Below are 16687 nucleotides of genomic sequence, written 5' to 3'. Positions count from 1 at the left end.
ACAAAGTTAACGAAAAAAAAATTTTATAAATGTGGTGCTACTGCAGTTTTTAATGAATGCGGATGACACTAGATCAAAACCACCGTCTAGACAAAGAGTGTACGACATACGAGATACATTTGAAGAACATGGATTTGTTATGGATCCACCAAGATCTGGCTGCAAACAAGTCGCAACTGATGAAAATGAACTACGTGTGTGTCCAGCTGTGACCAGAAGTCGCAAAAAATCAACCAGACTATTAGCAACTGAGCTGGATTAACCAAGAAGGTTAGTGCAAATAATGTTACACAGACAGAAGTTTAAAGTTTACATTCCACGTTTACAAGGGTTACTTCACGATCCCGATTGACTTCTTCAGTTTTGTCAGATAATGCTTGACCAACAGAAATATGATCCTAACCTATTCCATAAAATTGTGCGGTCTGACAAGGCTGATTTTAAGTTAAGCGGACAAGTTAACAGACATAACTGCACTTACTGATATATTGACAAAATAAACGTTGTCTGAGTGTTTGGGTGGAAGGGGGGGGGGGAGGAGGACAATATCATTTGGCGTACTTGGACCGTATTTTTTTGAAGGAACAGTGACAGGAGGTAACTATTTGGTTATGATTCAGAATTACATGGTACCAGACCTTATGTTGTGTGATGAAAACTTTCAAGAAATTTACTTTCAACGCGATAATCTCCATCTCATTATGCCCCTGCAGTTCGCGATTATTCGAACGAAACTTTCTGAAGAATAGTGATTGGTCGAAGGGCAGATATCACATGCTTCCACGTTCACCAGATACACCGCCCACAAATTTTTTATGGGTTGCCGTCAAGGACTGTGTTCTCAGAAGCCCAAGACCGTTGCTGAACGAAATGACTACACACACGGCGCATTCCATGATTTGGACAGTGATACCACATTGTATGAAAGTGTTCCAAAAATACTTCAAATGTGTGGAGACGGAAAACAGTTTGAATATAAAAAATAATTATAAGTATCGTTTGTATTTGTAATGAAACAATTTCAGTCTTTTGTTGAAAAGAGTGTCCAGTGACTTTTGCAACACCTTATACATAAATTTATACAGATAAAACATTTTGGGAGACGCCTATAAATTCATTTTACTATTCAATATCTGATGTCTAACAGTTACATACGTTGACACATACACATTCCGAGGCGTTACCGAGTCTGTATCGACAATAACCTCAAACATTGTGTTTAATTATTAAAACAAATTACAGATATAAATAAGCTACACAACTCGCTCTTAGCACACGGACGCGAGATGTCATGACCAAATACAGAAATAGCGCGTTTCTTGCCGCATATATATGTTACAGCGACTTTGCTCTGTGCCCAGTTGTAGCTTGAGGCAGCCTTTTGTGGGCCTTGGAGGAGATAGAATAACCAAGAATATAACCATTTTATTTGCAATGGACGAAATTTTTATCTTTTTTGTTTGAAGCGTGGACTACAGCGTGAAACTTATTCCAGGTATTACTCCTCTAATGGAACAGCTTTGCAGTTGTGTACTTTGCATCAAATTTTGGGCTATATCAGCAGTCTGTCATTTCTCCTTGTCACTGCTACTTTACAGCAACAATATCGTGTAATCCTCCATACTAAAAATGTCGCGACTAGCCTTCCACTCCTGCATGCTTCGAGAGAACGAGTCGAGTATGAAGCGACAGCAGCGCCAGTTCTCCACTCGGCACTCCCGGAACTACAGCGGGAACGAGGGAAGCCCTTTAGCACTAGTGTAACAGCGGCGTCTTTATTTGTGCCGTACGCGAACATTAGCCTCTACTTGCTGCCTTTCAGATCTCTAGTACGCAGTGAGTCTGAAGCCCACATTTCTGTGCTGTAAAAAAGAATTCCATTTCGATGGCAGCAACGTCACTAACGCAGCCACACACGTAACTACAACCTTGATAGACATGGATATGCAGGTATTTGTGCAAGCATGCAGAAAATCTTCGCCTCTGACGATTTAGGCACGCTTGCACAAGCACCAGGTTATGTTTCGAAGATACTTTGAGCCCTAACAAAGACGACGAAAACTCGCACGTTTTGGCCCGCTTTGGAGTTTTGAGGCGGAAAAAAAGAGTAACAGAGCTGTGTGTGGTGTAAAGACAGAGCAAAATTGCCCTGCAAACGGTCAAGCCTGCTATCACCAAGTGTCTGATCGTTATTATAGGGCTTCCAGTTACGTGTATAGAAACAAGCGGGAGTGGAGGTAATTAGTTGTGGTTTGGCGGAGAAACTTACGACATTCGCCTGAAGTACTGCTCAACGACATTATTGCGCTTGGCCGTTATCGGAAACGCAGTGACGTTACAGTAAGCAGTTACGCTGGTCAGTAGTGCATATACCACAGTCCAGTCGCGACACTCACTGCTGTAAAAGTTGTTGCCGTTTGACAGATGGAGCGACACTAGCGCTCCAAGCAGCGGGTAAGGTGAACGTCAGACGCGTCGTAAGCATAATGTTCGTTTGCAGCCATTTCCTACGTAATTTCCGATTTATTCGAGTTATTTTCTTGCCTCCAAGAGTTTGTGTGGTATCAGAAGGCATATAAGTTTCTAAAAATGATTCTAAAATATGCGCAAGTATGGACAAAAACCATGAATAGAGTGGCAAGCTACAACACATTCGTGAAGAAACACTTGTGACATTGGACAGAATTACAGCTTACCACGTTGATATCAAAAGAATATAAACACACAGATTCACATGTAAGAAGCACAGACACGTACCTCTACATGCAAAAGCGATCGACAGCTCGTTTATCGTTCTGTAGGCTTACTGTGTTTGTCATTGTCTCCTGTTGCCAGAAGTACGACCTTCATCTTTATATTATTCTAAGTGGGACAAGCAACTGCCAAATAGTGGGAGACATATGCTGAAAACACTATAATGAGCTGATTACATTACATTTCACGAAAAACCAAATATTTGAATAATTTTCAAACAATCTGTCTGTAGGCACTTTCCTTGTCCCGTAATAGTTTCGCTTCTGGGCATTCTGACACTTCACACGCTTTTGTAAGACACGAACAGCTATACTTAATTTAACCACTTCATCGTCAAAGCAGGTCTGTGTTGATGATTCACACGAATCTGGCACTGATACATGGAGAGTCGAACTGGCTGCTTCTGTGTCATAGGACTGTTTTATAGCTTTAGATTGACTGTCGAATCTTTGTGGCAGTTTCTTCTTCATCGTCAGCTGAGGGGAATGGCAAACAGTGTGGGTACTGCATTCCAAACGAGTTTGTTATTGTCTGCGTTCATGAACCGGTTTTGTTCGAAATGTAGCGAACAAAAGCTAATATTATACAGGTAAACTGGGTCTTTCTTCATAAGGTCTTCTCGTCTGCTATTAACTAGCCATTTTCTGCTCCTAAAACGAAACATTCATCATTTATACACATATAGTTTGCAAGTGAATCCTGACGATACAGTTTAGTAACATGATGGTATATACCTCCCAGGATCCTTAGGAAACCTAAAAAAAAGACAACTGCGGTGTCTTCTTCCTGTTGTTGCTGCAATTTATTGCGCTGCAAACGTTCCCGCTGGTAAAAACCATTGGATAAATCAAAATAAACAATCACTATTCGCTTTCACGATCGCGCCGAACTCAGTTCAACCTACCGGCCGCTTGGGGCGCTGTAGCAACAAAATAAGGCGAAGTGTCGCGACTGTTATGTTAGACTGTGGCATATACTGTCAACTCCAATAACGCGCTGACACACAAGCCGACCAAAGCGCTTCTTGTAAACGCGAGTCCTGTGTCCTAACCACTCCACGTCGCGTTGTTCCTCAGAAGTAGAATTCACGGAGCAGTGTTTAGTTTCTCAGCAACTGTCAAAGGAAAGATAGCCAGTAAAAAACCAGGAAGATTGTTTCCTTGGAAAATTTCTGATGCAATACCTCGCTTCCGTCCAGTCATCTCAGACACTAGATGTTGCAAAAGATATAAATAACACTTTCTTCCACACAGGTTGCTTTATTCTTTGAAGTAATATTAGGGTTTTACGTACAGTGACGACCAGGTCATTAGGGACAGAGCGCATGCCCAGATTGGGAAAAACTATTGTGTTTCTTCAAAGAAATTTCTTGCCGTTAAACGATTTGGAGAAACTTTAAAAATGGGTAAAAACAGTCTCATTTGTAATAAAAATTTACAGAAGTTACCATTTCTGTTACACTCTGGCCGAAACCGGTAACCATTGCAAATCAATACTGTTTTTAATCCATTTTCAAAGTACTTTTAGCTAGACTGCTGTTTCTCCACCAGAAATGTTCTCAAAAATTACTGACCGACTACAGGAAATCTAAATGAGAATGGTTGGTGGTAATGTGAGCCGTTGACCTTCCAGCAGCGAATTCACTGCGCCAAGTGATTTCTGTAAGTTGAACTGACTTTAGAATTAAGCATCGTAGGCGGAAAAAATTTAACCACTGAAAGATGTCAGCCGAACCCAGAAGAGAAACTTATGTTACATGTTCTGTCAGCCCGTTTCACATTGAAAAAACTTGTTTCGAAGGGCAGATGCTAAGTTTACTTCAGACTAAAAATCCAGCAACTCTTGTAGGATAAGTACTTTAAAAAAACAACAAAGCTTGAGCCTCAGATTTATTACTCTACCTGGTAACTTACGAACAAACTGGAATTTTCACTACTAATTTCTCAAGTATTTTAGATCAGCTACGTGGACACGAAATAGTAGTGATCGATTTGCATAAAAATCGAAAGGCATTACGCGTTTGAGAGAAACTGTCTTGTTAAAAGATACCAGTAGGTGTAAATTTAATGAAGGATTTAGCTAATCTTCAAGACGACTAAAATGCCTTAGTTTCTACGTTTAAGTATGGTGAAAGAAGTATAAGTTCGACGTTCGCTGGTACTGCGAGGCGAAGGCACTATTCTGTTTTACATTCTTATTTTACTCGCAGATTTTGGATGGAACACTCAGCTGAAGTTAATGATTCGCAATGCTAGCATTCCAGAGTAGTTTAACAAATTTTGGGGGCAGGTTATAGTCCTGTGGGTGTCCGACTAGGAATCTAAGAAGGAAGATTGGAGTTAAACGTTCTGTTGATGAGGCTATCGGGGATGGAGCTCAAACTTTGGTAAAGGATGCGGGAAAGAAATCGTCCGTGTCCTTTGATAGGAACCACGTCAGTATTCGCTTTAATTCGTGGAAACAAGGAGAAACATATGAATGACGTGACTGGCATTTGAACTGCCATCCTCCCATATGGCAAAAGAGTCCAGTTTTTATATTACTCCGCCACCTCGTTTGGTCATTACAAACTAAGGTCTGGGTTTACTTCCCCGTCGGTCCTACAGTTTATTTTTTTATTTTATTTGTTTTTTCTGTGTCACTTGTCGCTTTCACCTTTGGCAATGGTGCATTTGTGTGAAACATGGCAAGATAAGCTGGAGTTCCGAGCTCACAAGCTGTGCATTCCCTTTATCTGGCTGGGTTAACTCAGTTCCAAGGGCGCATCACTTAAAAAGCATGCCAAATTCAAACTAACGCAAAATCTCCAAGACTGGAGATCTTTTACAGAAGCTCGAAATATAGCGCGAACACGAATGCGAGATGCTTATAATAGTTTCCCCAACGAAACTTTAGCTAGAAACCTGGCAGAAAATCCAAAGAGATTTTGGTCATATGAAAGGTATGCTAGCTGCAAGACACAGTCAGTGCCTTCTCTGCGCGATAGCAATGGAAACACTATCGACGACAGTGCTGCGAAAACATTCACTAAACACAGCCTCACGAAGTGCCTCCACAAAAGAAGACGAAGTAAATATTCCAGAATTCGAATCAAGAACAATCCCAATAAGAGGAACTTAGAAGCAGGTATCCTCCGAGTAGTGAAGCAACTTAAATCACTCAATAAAAGCAAGTCTTCTGGTCCAGACTGTGTACCAGTTAGGTTCCTTTCACAGTATACTGATGCAATAGCTCCATACTTAATCATGTACAACCGCTCGCTCGACGAAAGATCCGTACCCAAGGACTGGAAAGTTGCACAGGTTCCACCAATAGTCAAGAAAGTTAGGAGAGTAATCCACTAAATTACAGGCCCATATCAATGTCGATACGCAACAGGATTTTGGAAACTACATTGAGTTCGAACATTATGAATTACCTTTAAGAGAACTTTCTATTGACAGTCAACACGGATTTAGGAAACATCGTTCTTATTAATAAACACTATTTAGCCACACGAAGTGGTGAGCCCAATTGACAAGGGATTTGAAATTTATTCCGTATTTCTAGATACAGGATTTGAGATGGACACCATAAAAACAAAGGCCTTTCTCGTTGCGGCGGAATCTTCTCATGAGATATGTATCACCAACTCTCTCCTGACGCCGACCTACACGGGGAGAAACGATCATAATAAAATAAGGGAAATCAAAATTCGCAGTGTTCGTTTTTTCCACACCCAGTTCGAGAATTGAATAGAGAATTATTGTGCAGGTGGTTTGATGAACCCTCTGCCATGTGCTTAAGTGTGATTTGCGAAGTACCCATGTAGATGCAGGCAGTACACAACAGTATCCAAACTGATCTTCGAATCGAAGGAGACTTTACTAGGCGCACAGAATTGTATCGGCAATAGATGCTATATTTCTAATCTCTAAGAAGTGCTACATAATATCAGGGAAGCATAATTAAGAGACTTGTCAAAACCCTGAAGTTACTACCAATTAAATTATCAACCATTGCGTTCATTACGCTAAAGTGACAAATTTTATTATTCAACACTCAGCATGAAAATAAATGTAAATGGCATTCGACAATGACATTAAAAAACAAAAACCTGCACTCGGATGTTAACTAAGTATTCCGTATCCAACTATTACGAATAGATGCTTTTTACTTAATGAGATTGGACACAATATTACATTTTGTATTGCAATACACCAAAATATTTATCTGCGGGTGAAGATACGAAGACAAATGTGTATGGAGTGTTTTTACAGTGAGAGATTGCATACTGCTTAAAAATACTCACATTCGACAAAAGCTCAGTTAAATGAACGCCCAGCCACCTAAATTTACGATTTCCAGTTTCCCCGAAGAGCATCAGAATACTGGAATGGTTCGTTCGAAGGTGACTCAGTCAATTTCCTTTACGCATTCCCGTCCACGATAACGACAAAAACTGTATTCCCTTAATAAACATTTCTTTCGGGTTGACAAAAATTATATTGGGTGAACTCGTATGAAAGTTCATAAGGTGTTGAGGGACTTTTCTAAATACTTTGGTGTAAGGGACCCACGGTCTCTTGCGAGTCCCTACAGAGTAACTTAGAAATTATTCATTCGGTTTGTTACCAATCTTACCTCTGCCTCTGAAAATTTCTTCGTAACAGCTTAAGTCTATAATATGCAATCACTAAAACTCACAATGTAAACACAGAGTAATGCAAGAAAAGCACTAGAACAGCGTAGATCGTTGTGCCGCTCTTGCATTCAGTCAACTATACACGAGGTACATATCCGCCAGCTCTTCTTCAGTAAATCTATTCACAACTGTATCACTCGTTACCGTTGAACCAAACAAGAAAGGGAACCGAGAACTTTATGCAAGCTTTATGGCGAAGAATAAAGCCGACGTTAATATTATCAGGAAGCTGTGATAGTGAATGGAACGAAGTTTTTTCCAAACAAGACAGCGCAAAGCTTCGACAAATGCACTGTTCTACAGATATTTTCAATGCAGTTTAGATACAAATGTGGCGTAAGAGGTCTATCTAAATGCAATTACTCTAACAATCCATAGGATACCACGGATTCCTCACACCTAAATACTGAAAAAATTCCAAGAAACCTCTGAAATTTTGTCAGAGTTAAGGTTCATTCTGTATTCGTTACTGAAAAGCATCGGATTTACTAGCAGTGCAGGAGAAGACGTTTGTTTGAAAATTTTAGAAAAATTATACCTACGAGGAAGTTATATTTAATAAAATTGTAATTTTAAGTCTTAATAATCAGTGGTTTGAGTTTAGCAAGCGCTTCTAATTAGTTTCGAAATGAATTAAGGCACTATATCTTCGCAAAACTATAAAAACCACCATGGACGACGGGCAGTGGTCTTTTGAGGGATGTAAAAACGCGTTCAGCAGAAAACTTGTTACTTCACTTGCCGGAAACATAAACAACGCAACTCGCATGAAACGAGGCACAGTAAATACCAACACATTCGCCTGCTGTAGAACGGTTTAGAATTTTTCAAAATGAGAGATGCAGGAGAGCGAAACAAAGCCACCACCGGTCACTGGGGAAAATGCACAGAGGTCGTTGACGCGTATCCTTACCTTCTTCGGCATGACGCTCGCCAGAGATTCAGCTGTGGTACAAACCCAGACGCAGTAGCTGCCGTTAAGTGAGTGGATGACCGCCTAGTGCAGCGCGCTTGCGTCAGACAACTCGCACGCTCCCCCCACCGGCTGGCAGCCGGCCAATGGGAGCTACGCGTCGCTCCCCACCGGTGTGGGAATGCCCCACGCCACGCGAGGCAAGATTTGAACGCATTTACACCTATAATACACAACCGATGGTTGTTAACGTAACATCTGTCATCTGGACGAGCATGCTAAGTACGGCATTTGTCTACATTCAACGTGTCCTCGTGCAGCTTCTAGAAAATAAATGCACACAACTCATTATTTATATTCAGAGAAATTTTGTATAAAGCGAAGCAGTTTGTACAGGTGCTTGGGAAAATGATAAGACCACCCATCTCATATGGTTGTAGGGTCACCTTTGGCATCCAAAAAGCCTAAAGCTCTCCTGGACATCAATGCGTACAAATCCTAGGATTTCATGATTTCCGATGTTTATATAAGAAATAATTTCAGACCAAGTAGCTACGACAAATCAGTTGTTGCGAACCAAATGTACGAAACAAGCCATCCCATTAAGGGAATAGAAGATGATTTACAAATCCTGCACACAGAAAAGATGAGACGAAACCAGTTATGAAAAGAAATATGACAGTATTCTTAACGCACAAATTGAAAGACAGCCGAACGAGATTAAGAACGGATTTTAGAATTGTTTTAAAGTGCATGAATAATTACAAATTTGCAATACTTCTATAACGAAATAGCTAGTCTGGCGCTCGTGGGACGCAACACACAAGCAGCGTCTTTGAAAAGAAGATATGTTGGTGGTTCAATCGCTGTACCTACACACAAATACCTCAGAAATGTCACCTCACAACTCCCGGGCACCCGGAGAAGCTCCAACTTGACGATCTTAAGTGCCAGACTGCACCATCCTCGATCAAAAATCAAGATAACCAAGGTTTCATGGCCTCGGTTAAAAGTAAACTCCGCTTAAAATGCCTCTTCGGTGCACCAACCTTAATCACTGGTCAGGCAAACCTCCTTCAGCCAACAGTGTATTTGACCTCGGTTTCTCGTTTCGTTCTTTTTCCGTTCAGTTGGAATACTTACGCCATTTAAACAAAAAATTCATCAGATATATGCTAATTAACTAGTCTAATGTCATTTTTATGAAAAATTCACGTCTTCTTATTTATAATTTTATACTGCATACAAAAAATCAGTTTTGATGGCAAGCACAAATTCTTAATGACCAGCCGGCCGGTGTGGCCGAGCGGTTCTAGGCGCTTCAGTCTGGAACCGCATGACAGCTACGGTCGCAGGTTCGAATCCTGCTTCGGGCATGAATGTGTAAGATGTCCTTAGGTTGGTTAGGTTTAAGTAATTCTAAGTTCTAGGGGACTGATGACCTGAGATGGTAAGTCCCATAGTGCTCAGAGCCATTTGAACCATTCTGATGACCGATATTTATAAAAGTTTGTTAATTAAGATTGTATAATTTTCTAACATTCTGCGTGGTGTTTGTTGTTCTAAGTCGTGTCTCCCTACCACTTTCGCGCAACGACGCTCTCAGCGCGTTTTTTAGGGAATTGTCTAGTTTGAACCTGGGACCCATTGCTGGTAAGGAGACGCCAGACCACACATGACATGTAGAGTTCAGAAGAGTTCAGTGAGACTAGCGATGATATAACCAAATACTTAATGATTTCAGCGTCAGCTCCACTGCACTCCCTATAAAAGAATCTTAATACTAACTAAATTTAGTGGAAGGGGTTCAAGGCTTTCCTATTTTTAGTTAGCTGGTAAAATAACGTCGAAAAAGCAGTTAAGTTTACCACTGGAAATTTTATTCTACTCACAAAACATTGTTTATAAATTGCACTATTGATAAAAGGAAATGTTTTAATACAGGATGATAAAAACCAACTGCGTTCAACAAAAATGTGAACGAATATTCCCTGAGTGGGTTTCCAAGTTCTACAATGGATCGAAGGATGACCTATGCCATATCACATCTATAATCTAGGTTTAAATTAAGTTTCACAAAAGAGAAAACTATCAAAATGGTCTACAGTGACCCTCAATTATCTTTAATTACTTATCTAACTTGTCGTAAATTACAGTGGCTGATGTGGCTTCTCAATAATTATATAACAGAAAAATCATCGCGTTTCAGATTTTAACTTACGTAGCAAGTGTGAATACCTTGAGCTTTAATTGACGATCGATACTAGTATTACGCAAAACGGGGATGTAACAGATGAGACTTCTGCAGTTCTGAGTGAAGCCTTATGCGCTCAAAAATGCGGCATCGCGTGCGTTCATTACCTTGTCGGTGTTTAGGCAGCGTCAGGGCGGCGCAGCTCCTCACATCTCGCCGTCTCGGAAGCAACTCCCTCCTAACTTCTCCTTACTACAATTTACCAAAGTTGGTTTAAAAAAACTATCTGGCTGTGTTTTCATCTGACCAATCAGGGTCTCAATGTTAACCTTAAGCTCTGCCTACAAAAATTCTGTCTATCCAATGAGAAACGTTATACTTTTCGTGGTGGGGCAATGTTTTTAACGTTTTCAACGTAACAGAGACGCGAAAAAGTCTCACGCTAAAACTTGCGGCTGGTGTGGCCCTTTTTGTGTTATCGTAAGATCTATACTGTTCTTCTCGAGGGCTCTAGCTTTTAACATGGGCTGGGGATGGTCCTAGCGGTTAGCTGGCGACGTGGGTGTCCGTCCCTTATCATAGGGCCTTCTAGCTAAACACGGTTCTGCTCTCGGCTTCTGTTCTCGTTTCTCCCCTCGGAACTGCGTCTGTCTCACGGTGGGAAGGTATGACATGCATTTAGGCATTCTTGTGTTAGTCTGTGGTATTCCATTTGCTCACTCGTTACTCGTATTACTATGGTTAATTTAATGTCACGATTTATTCGGAACTATGTGACATACTACTGGATTTGCTTATCCTGTCAGGGTTTTCATGGAAGGTGTTGGATTTGCCTGACACCTTACATATCACCACCCTTCGAACTTAATTTTTGCGCTGAAGTTAGGCAATGATTGAATCATTGCCGATGCCAGTCAAAAATTATTCCTTTATCTAAATTTTGTTGCCTACTGTTCAGCCACGTTATTCTGGTTCTATGCTAGTTTGTATTACTAATTTATATTTTTATATTCTTCCACATTATTCTCAAAAATATGTTTATATTGACAAGAGAAGAACATTTTTATATTATTATTATTATTATTATTATTAATTTTTAATTATTTTCTTTTTTATTTAACTGTGAAGTTTGTTTTTTAAGAAGTTTGTTATCGAAAGTGAGGAGTCTTTCACATCGATTTTCTTAGAAATATTTTTTTTATAAATGTAGTAATTAAGTAAAATCTATTCCTAACACATTTTCTAAATATCATGTACAAGTAAAATGTTTTTGTTTCTAGACACTCATTTCAACATTGTTACACTAACAAATAAGAATTATTTCCAAGAATTGCTTTGACAAAGAAATATACATACACATGTATTGAGATATTATCGTAACAAATAGTACAAATGTTAAAAAAAGGGAAAATATCCAACAAGATAATTTTTTATTCTTTGTTTTTATAAGGAGAAAATAAGTAAAATATAGTTATTCTTTTATTTTTATGAGGAGAAAATAAGTGGCATATAATTTTAGTGTTTATTATGCCTTACTTTTGTTCATTATATACTGTCCGTTTCAGAACTAATGACTTATTTTTATCGACAGTCTATTTTTTACTTAAGTCCATAGTCGATGACTGTTATTTTGTAGTTTATTAACTGTCTGGTGTGCTTAACTTATTTAGTTTTTCACACATTTCTTTTGCACAATTCCTACAACACATAATCTGACTTCACACATTCACACAATCCTATGAATGTTTAAGCATGAGGTTGGCGAATGTTTTTGCACGAAGGTGATGGACTTGAGCGAGATGGATGTGGGCAAGTATTTGATGTACAACTTCGTTCGTCATTCCTTGTTGGCTTTGTAACAGTGTGTTACTGTTGTAGAGGTCCCATAATGGAATGGAGCTGTGAGTGTAGAATCTCGTGGTTTACTGGCTTTGTATGCGTGAAAGTCATCGTTATGTGTCGCTGAAAGCAGTCGTTTTTCGTTGTAATACTTCGCAGACGACTAGTATACAGTAGAATAGGGATTTGGGAAGGTATGTCGTCTATTCTTCACCCATCTTCTTTCTTGGTCCCAATCTTGCAAATCTTCAACTTCTGTTCTTCCTGCTTTTTCTCTGCTTCTTACTTGCTTCTTGGTTCTTCTCTGGGCAGGATATGGAAATATTTATTGATAACTAGTCGCTTTGAAGTTCTCCTCTTAGTAACAGTTTGATAAATTGTTTCGGCATGCCATTTTTACTTTCTGGAAGTTTCCTTCAGTTTCGTGCATCAGCGTGCTGTTTAATAGCAGTAGTGTGACTTTTACATTTTTTTATTTTTATTTTTTATTTATTTATTTATTTTTTTTTTTTTTTTCCAGTGGTGGCTTGCCCAAGTGGTCTTCTCGTCGGGCCGTTTTTTGCTCACTCTGCTGAGTGGGGGCGTCCCGGGGTTTACAAGCGGTGAAAGTCCAGTGTTTGCTTGTCTGTCCATACACCGGTCGCTATCTTTTCCCTTCTCTCGACGCTTCTGCCTTGTCGGAATCGTGCCTTGCTAATTACGTCCTTTTCTTTCTTGATACTTCTCGCATTGCAACTTGTGGGTCATTGCATCTGGTCCTTGCTTGCGTTTTTACAATGGTTCTTACAAAAAGTTTTACTTATAATCATCTAACATATGTCTAGTACCTACATTGTTTTACGCCTTCTTAAAAAGCTTTACAAATTTCGGCGCCCTTTCCATGTTACAATTCTAAGATATTTTGAGTCTTAACTTCTACAAGAATCCTCAAATTCGTTTTTTTATTTTTTGTGTAGTGTCGTGGTGTATAGCATTTTAGTATTTCATGCTGTTAGACTATCTACGTTTTATCCCATCACGTTAATCTATGGTACTATTGGTGTTATTTTTGTTTTTTTTTATTGAAACCACTTTCTTTTTCCCACCTTCCTCTCTCTTCATTCTTCTTTCTCCTGACGATCTTATCTGCAAAATAATCTTGAAATATTGTGCTGATTATTTACCAGTAATAAAATTAATCTTCAAACTTTTTGATATGGCTCACATGGTGAAGTCCAAAGGTTTTGCCTGTTTTTGGGTTCATTAGTTCCACAGCATTGTCATGAGCAATTCGGCTAATTATGACAGGTCCTTTGTATACAGCGTAAAACTTATGTATTTTGTGTTTTGTTTGCTGGAGAGATGGTGTGGTTTTACAAATACTTTCTGGCCTACTGAGAATGTTCTTTTAATTGCTGTTCTATCTTCTCTTTCTTTTCTTTTAATGGCTGCCTTTCTGATGTTGGAGAGTGCTGTTGCTATGACTTGTTTGTGCTGTCTATGTGGTACAATAGGAAATCTAACATTTTCTCTTGTTATGTTTGGGGGTTCATTATTTTTAAGTACAGTAACTGGAGGTAGTAGTGTAGTGCTATGTGGCATTTCATTTATTACTTCTTGAAAATCTTTAAGGTATATATCATAAGTGTTGTGTCTTTTGCCTGCATATAATTGGCATAAAGTGCCTATGTCCTTCATAGATCGTTCTGCCGTATTTACGCTAGGTTTGTACTTAGATATGTAGATGGGTTTTATTTTGTGTTGTTTTAACGTGTTCTGCCATTGCACTGATTTGTATTGTGGGCCATTATCCGAAATTATTCGTTCCACTCGACCTACTTGTCTGAGAAAATCTTGTCTAAATGCTTTACTTATAGTAAGACCTGTTGCCCATGTTAATGGTGTCAAGGTAACATATTTAGAAGTAAGTTCCAAAACGACAAATATGAAAATATATCCATTTTTGTGCGTGGGAGGGGCCCCATCAAATCTGTTGCAGCTATTTGTTTTAATTTTTTAGGGATTATTGGAAACGTAGGTGGTTTGGTTTGGAAAGTGACGTTTTTAGCCCTCATACATTTTTTGCATTTGACTAATACTGTTCTAATTCGTCTTTCCATATTAGGAAAATGGCTTGTTTGTTTTATTTTTAAAAAGCATTTCTTTGGTCCAAAGTGGCCATTACTTAAATGTGTATACCATATGTACTTATTAATTAGTTCATCTGGGATATAAATTAACCATTCATTCGTGGCAACATTTCGTCTGAAAAATAAAACATTGTTTTTTACGAGATAGTGCTGTCAAATGTCTAGGAAATCCTTACTTCTCCACTTGTGTTTGATTCCTAGTATTTCGGGATCCTTGTCCTGTTCTTTGCCTATGTTTTTCAATGCTGTCGTAATGTAGTTTTCGAAAGGTACTTGTTTCATATAGTACATTGTAAACTGGTCTTCTGCTGCTTCCAAACCTATGTTACTGGATGCACCCTGTGGACATCGTGATAAAGCATCTGCTAATACATTCGCTGGTCCTGGTATGTGTGTAATAGTGAAGTCAAATTCTTGTAGTATTAACATCCATCTGGCTAACCTCCCATGAGTTAGTTTGGCGGATAACAGAAATTCTAATGCTTTGTGGTCAGTGTATACTTTTGTTTTTCTTCCGAATAGGAAGTATCGAAAACGTTGGAAGCCCCATACAATGACCAATGCTTCCAGCTCCGTGACTGAATAGTTTTTCTCGCTGGTAAATGCAATTGTTCTATATGATCTTAGCCCTGCCTGTTCGTATTCTTTTAATAAAACAACTCCTAAACCTGTTTTCGCGCTATCAGTGGCCATACAAAAATTTTGTGTTAGATCAGGATGTGCTAAAATCGGTGCTGTTGTTAGTGCGTTTTTCACTTTTAAAAATTCTTCATTGGCTTGTTGATCCCATACCCATGGTGTGTTTTTTCCAGTCAATGCACATAGGAGTGGTGTTGCGTGAGAGTCGATCCAAATAAATTTTTTATAGAATCCAGTGAGACCTAGAAATCCTCTGAGAGTTTTCTTATTATATGGAGTACAGAATTCTTTGATTGCCGTTAGTTTTTCTGGGTCGGGCATTACCCCTTTCTCTGAAATTATGTGTCCTAGAAATTTGACCTCTCGCCTTCCAAATTTGGATTTTGTTACATTTACTGTGACCCCATGCTCTTTCATGATCTGTAAAAACTGATTTAATGTGTCGCTGTGATGTTCCCAAGAGGGTTCTGCTATAATCACATCATCAACATAACAAGTAATTTTTTGTAAAATTTTAGGACTGAGTATAGTATTAAATCCCCTAATAAACGCTGCTGATGATATGTTTAAACTAAATGCCAATCGTTTAAACTGGTAACATCTACCGAATACGATAAATGCTGTAAATTTTCTACATTCTGGGGCCAATTCTATTTGCCAGAAACTACCCCGTAAATCAATTGATGAAAATATCTTAGCACCCTGGAAGTTTTGTATCAATTCCTCTAATTTTTCTGGGCGATCTGTCTCAGTGATTATGATTGTGTTGATCTGTCTGGAATCAAGCACTAACCTGATGCTCCCATCTCGTTTTTGTACAATATGGAGCGGGCTGTTATATGTGGAGGTAGCTGGTTCAATAATATATCGTCATCTAACATTTTAGATATCTCCTGGAATACTTTATTTCTGTAGCTTAATGGGATTGTATAGGGTGGCACTCTAAATGGTTTGAGCTGTTTTACTTCAAACTTGTAATGAAAGTGTTTAATACTGCCAGTCTTAGGTAAAAATACCTCTGCTTTACCTCGTAAAATACCCTCTAATTCTCTTTTACTGTGTTCCGAAATACCTTGAACTTCTTGCAATTTTTCATCGATTTCTTTATGGACTTCTAACATGAGTTGAGGCGATTCCCCCTTTTGTGCGTACCATTCTAATTCTTCATCCTCTTTATCTCGCATCATTCTTAATTGTTTGTTTATAACTGGTATTTCTTCTAATTTTAGCTTTTGCTCAAAGAGAAGTGTGACATTCCCGAATGTTACGCTACCTTTCCTCATATCTATTATCGCTCGTCTCTCATTTAAAAAATCTGCACCTATAATCAAATCTACAGTTAGTTTAGGTATAATCACGAAGTTGGCTTCGATCTTTTGACCTTGGCACGAAAGAGTTAACCTTGTTTGTCTCGTAACTTCCGCAGCATTGTTTCTAATAGGACCTCTTACTTTAATATTACGTGTTTTCAGAACTGGCAATTCCTCATTGGCATTACACTGCATGAATAAATTTTCTGAGATCGCAGTCAGTTC

The 16687-nt window shown here is 38.9% G+C and overlaps 1 protein-coding gene across 1 annotated transcript in view; it reads right to left on the bottom strand.

Annotated features, from left to right (window-relative positions):
* LOC124789802 (betaine--homocysteine S-methyltransferase 1-like) overlaps window positions 1–8477 on the bottom strand; it is a 60525-nt gene extending 52048 nt beyond the window's left edge. The window contains exon 1 of the mRNA XM_047257281.1: window positions 8352–8477. Within this exon, the coding sequence (XP_047113237.1) occupies window positions 8352–8363 (12 nt within the window). The 5' untranslated portion in view covers window positions 8364–8477. The remainder of the gene's footprint in view (window positions 1–8351) is intronic.
* Window positions 8478–16687: the final 8210 nt, after the last annotated feature.

The sequence above is a fragment of the Schistocerca piceifrons genome, chromosome 3, assembly GCF_021461385.2.
Source record: "Schistocerca piceifrons isolate TAMUIC-IGC-003096 chromosome 3, iqSchPice1.1, whole genome shotgun sequence".
Lineage (NCBI taxonomy): Eukaryota > Metazoa > Arthropoda > Insecta > Orthoptera > Acrididae > Schistocerca > Schistocerca piceifrons.
The sequence above is the reverse complement of the archived record's forward strand: the minus strand, read 5'-3'. Positions and strand labels throughout refer to the sequence as shown.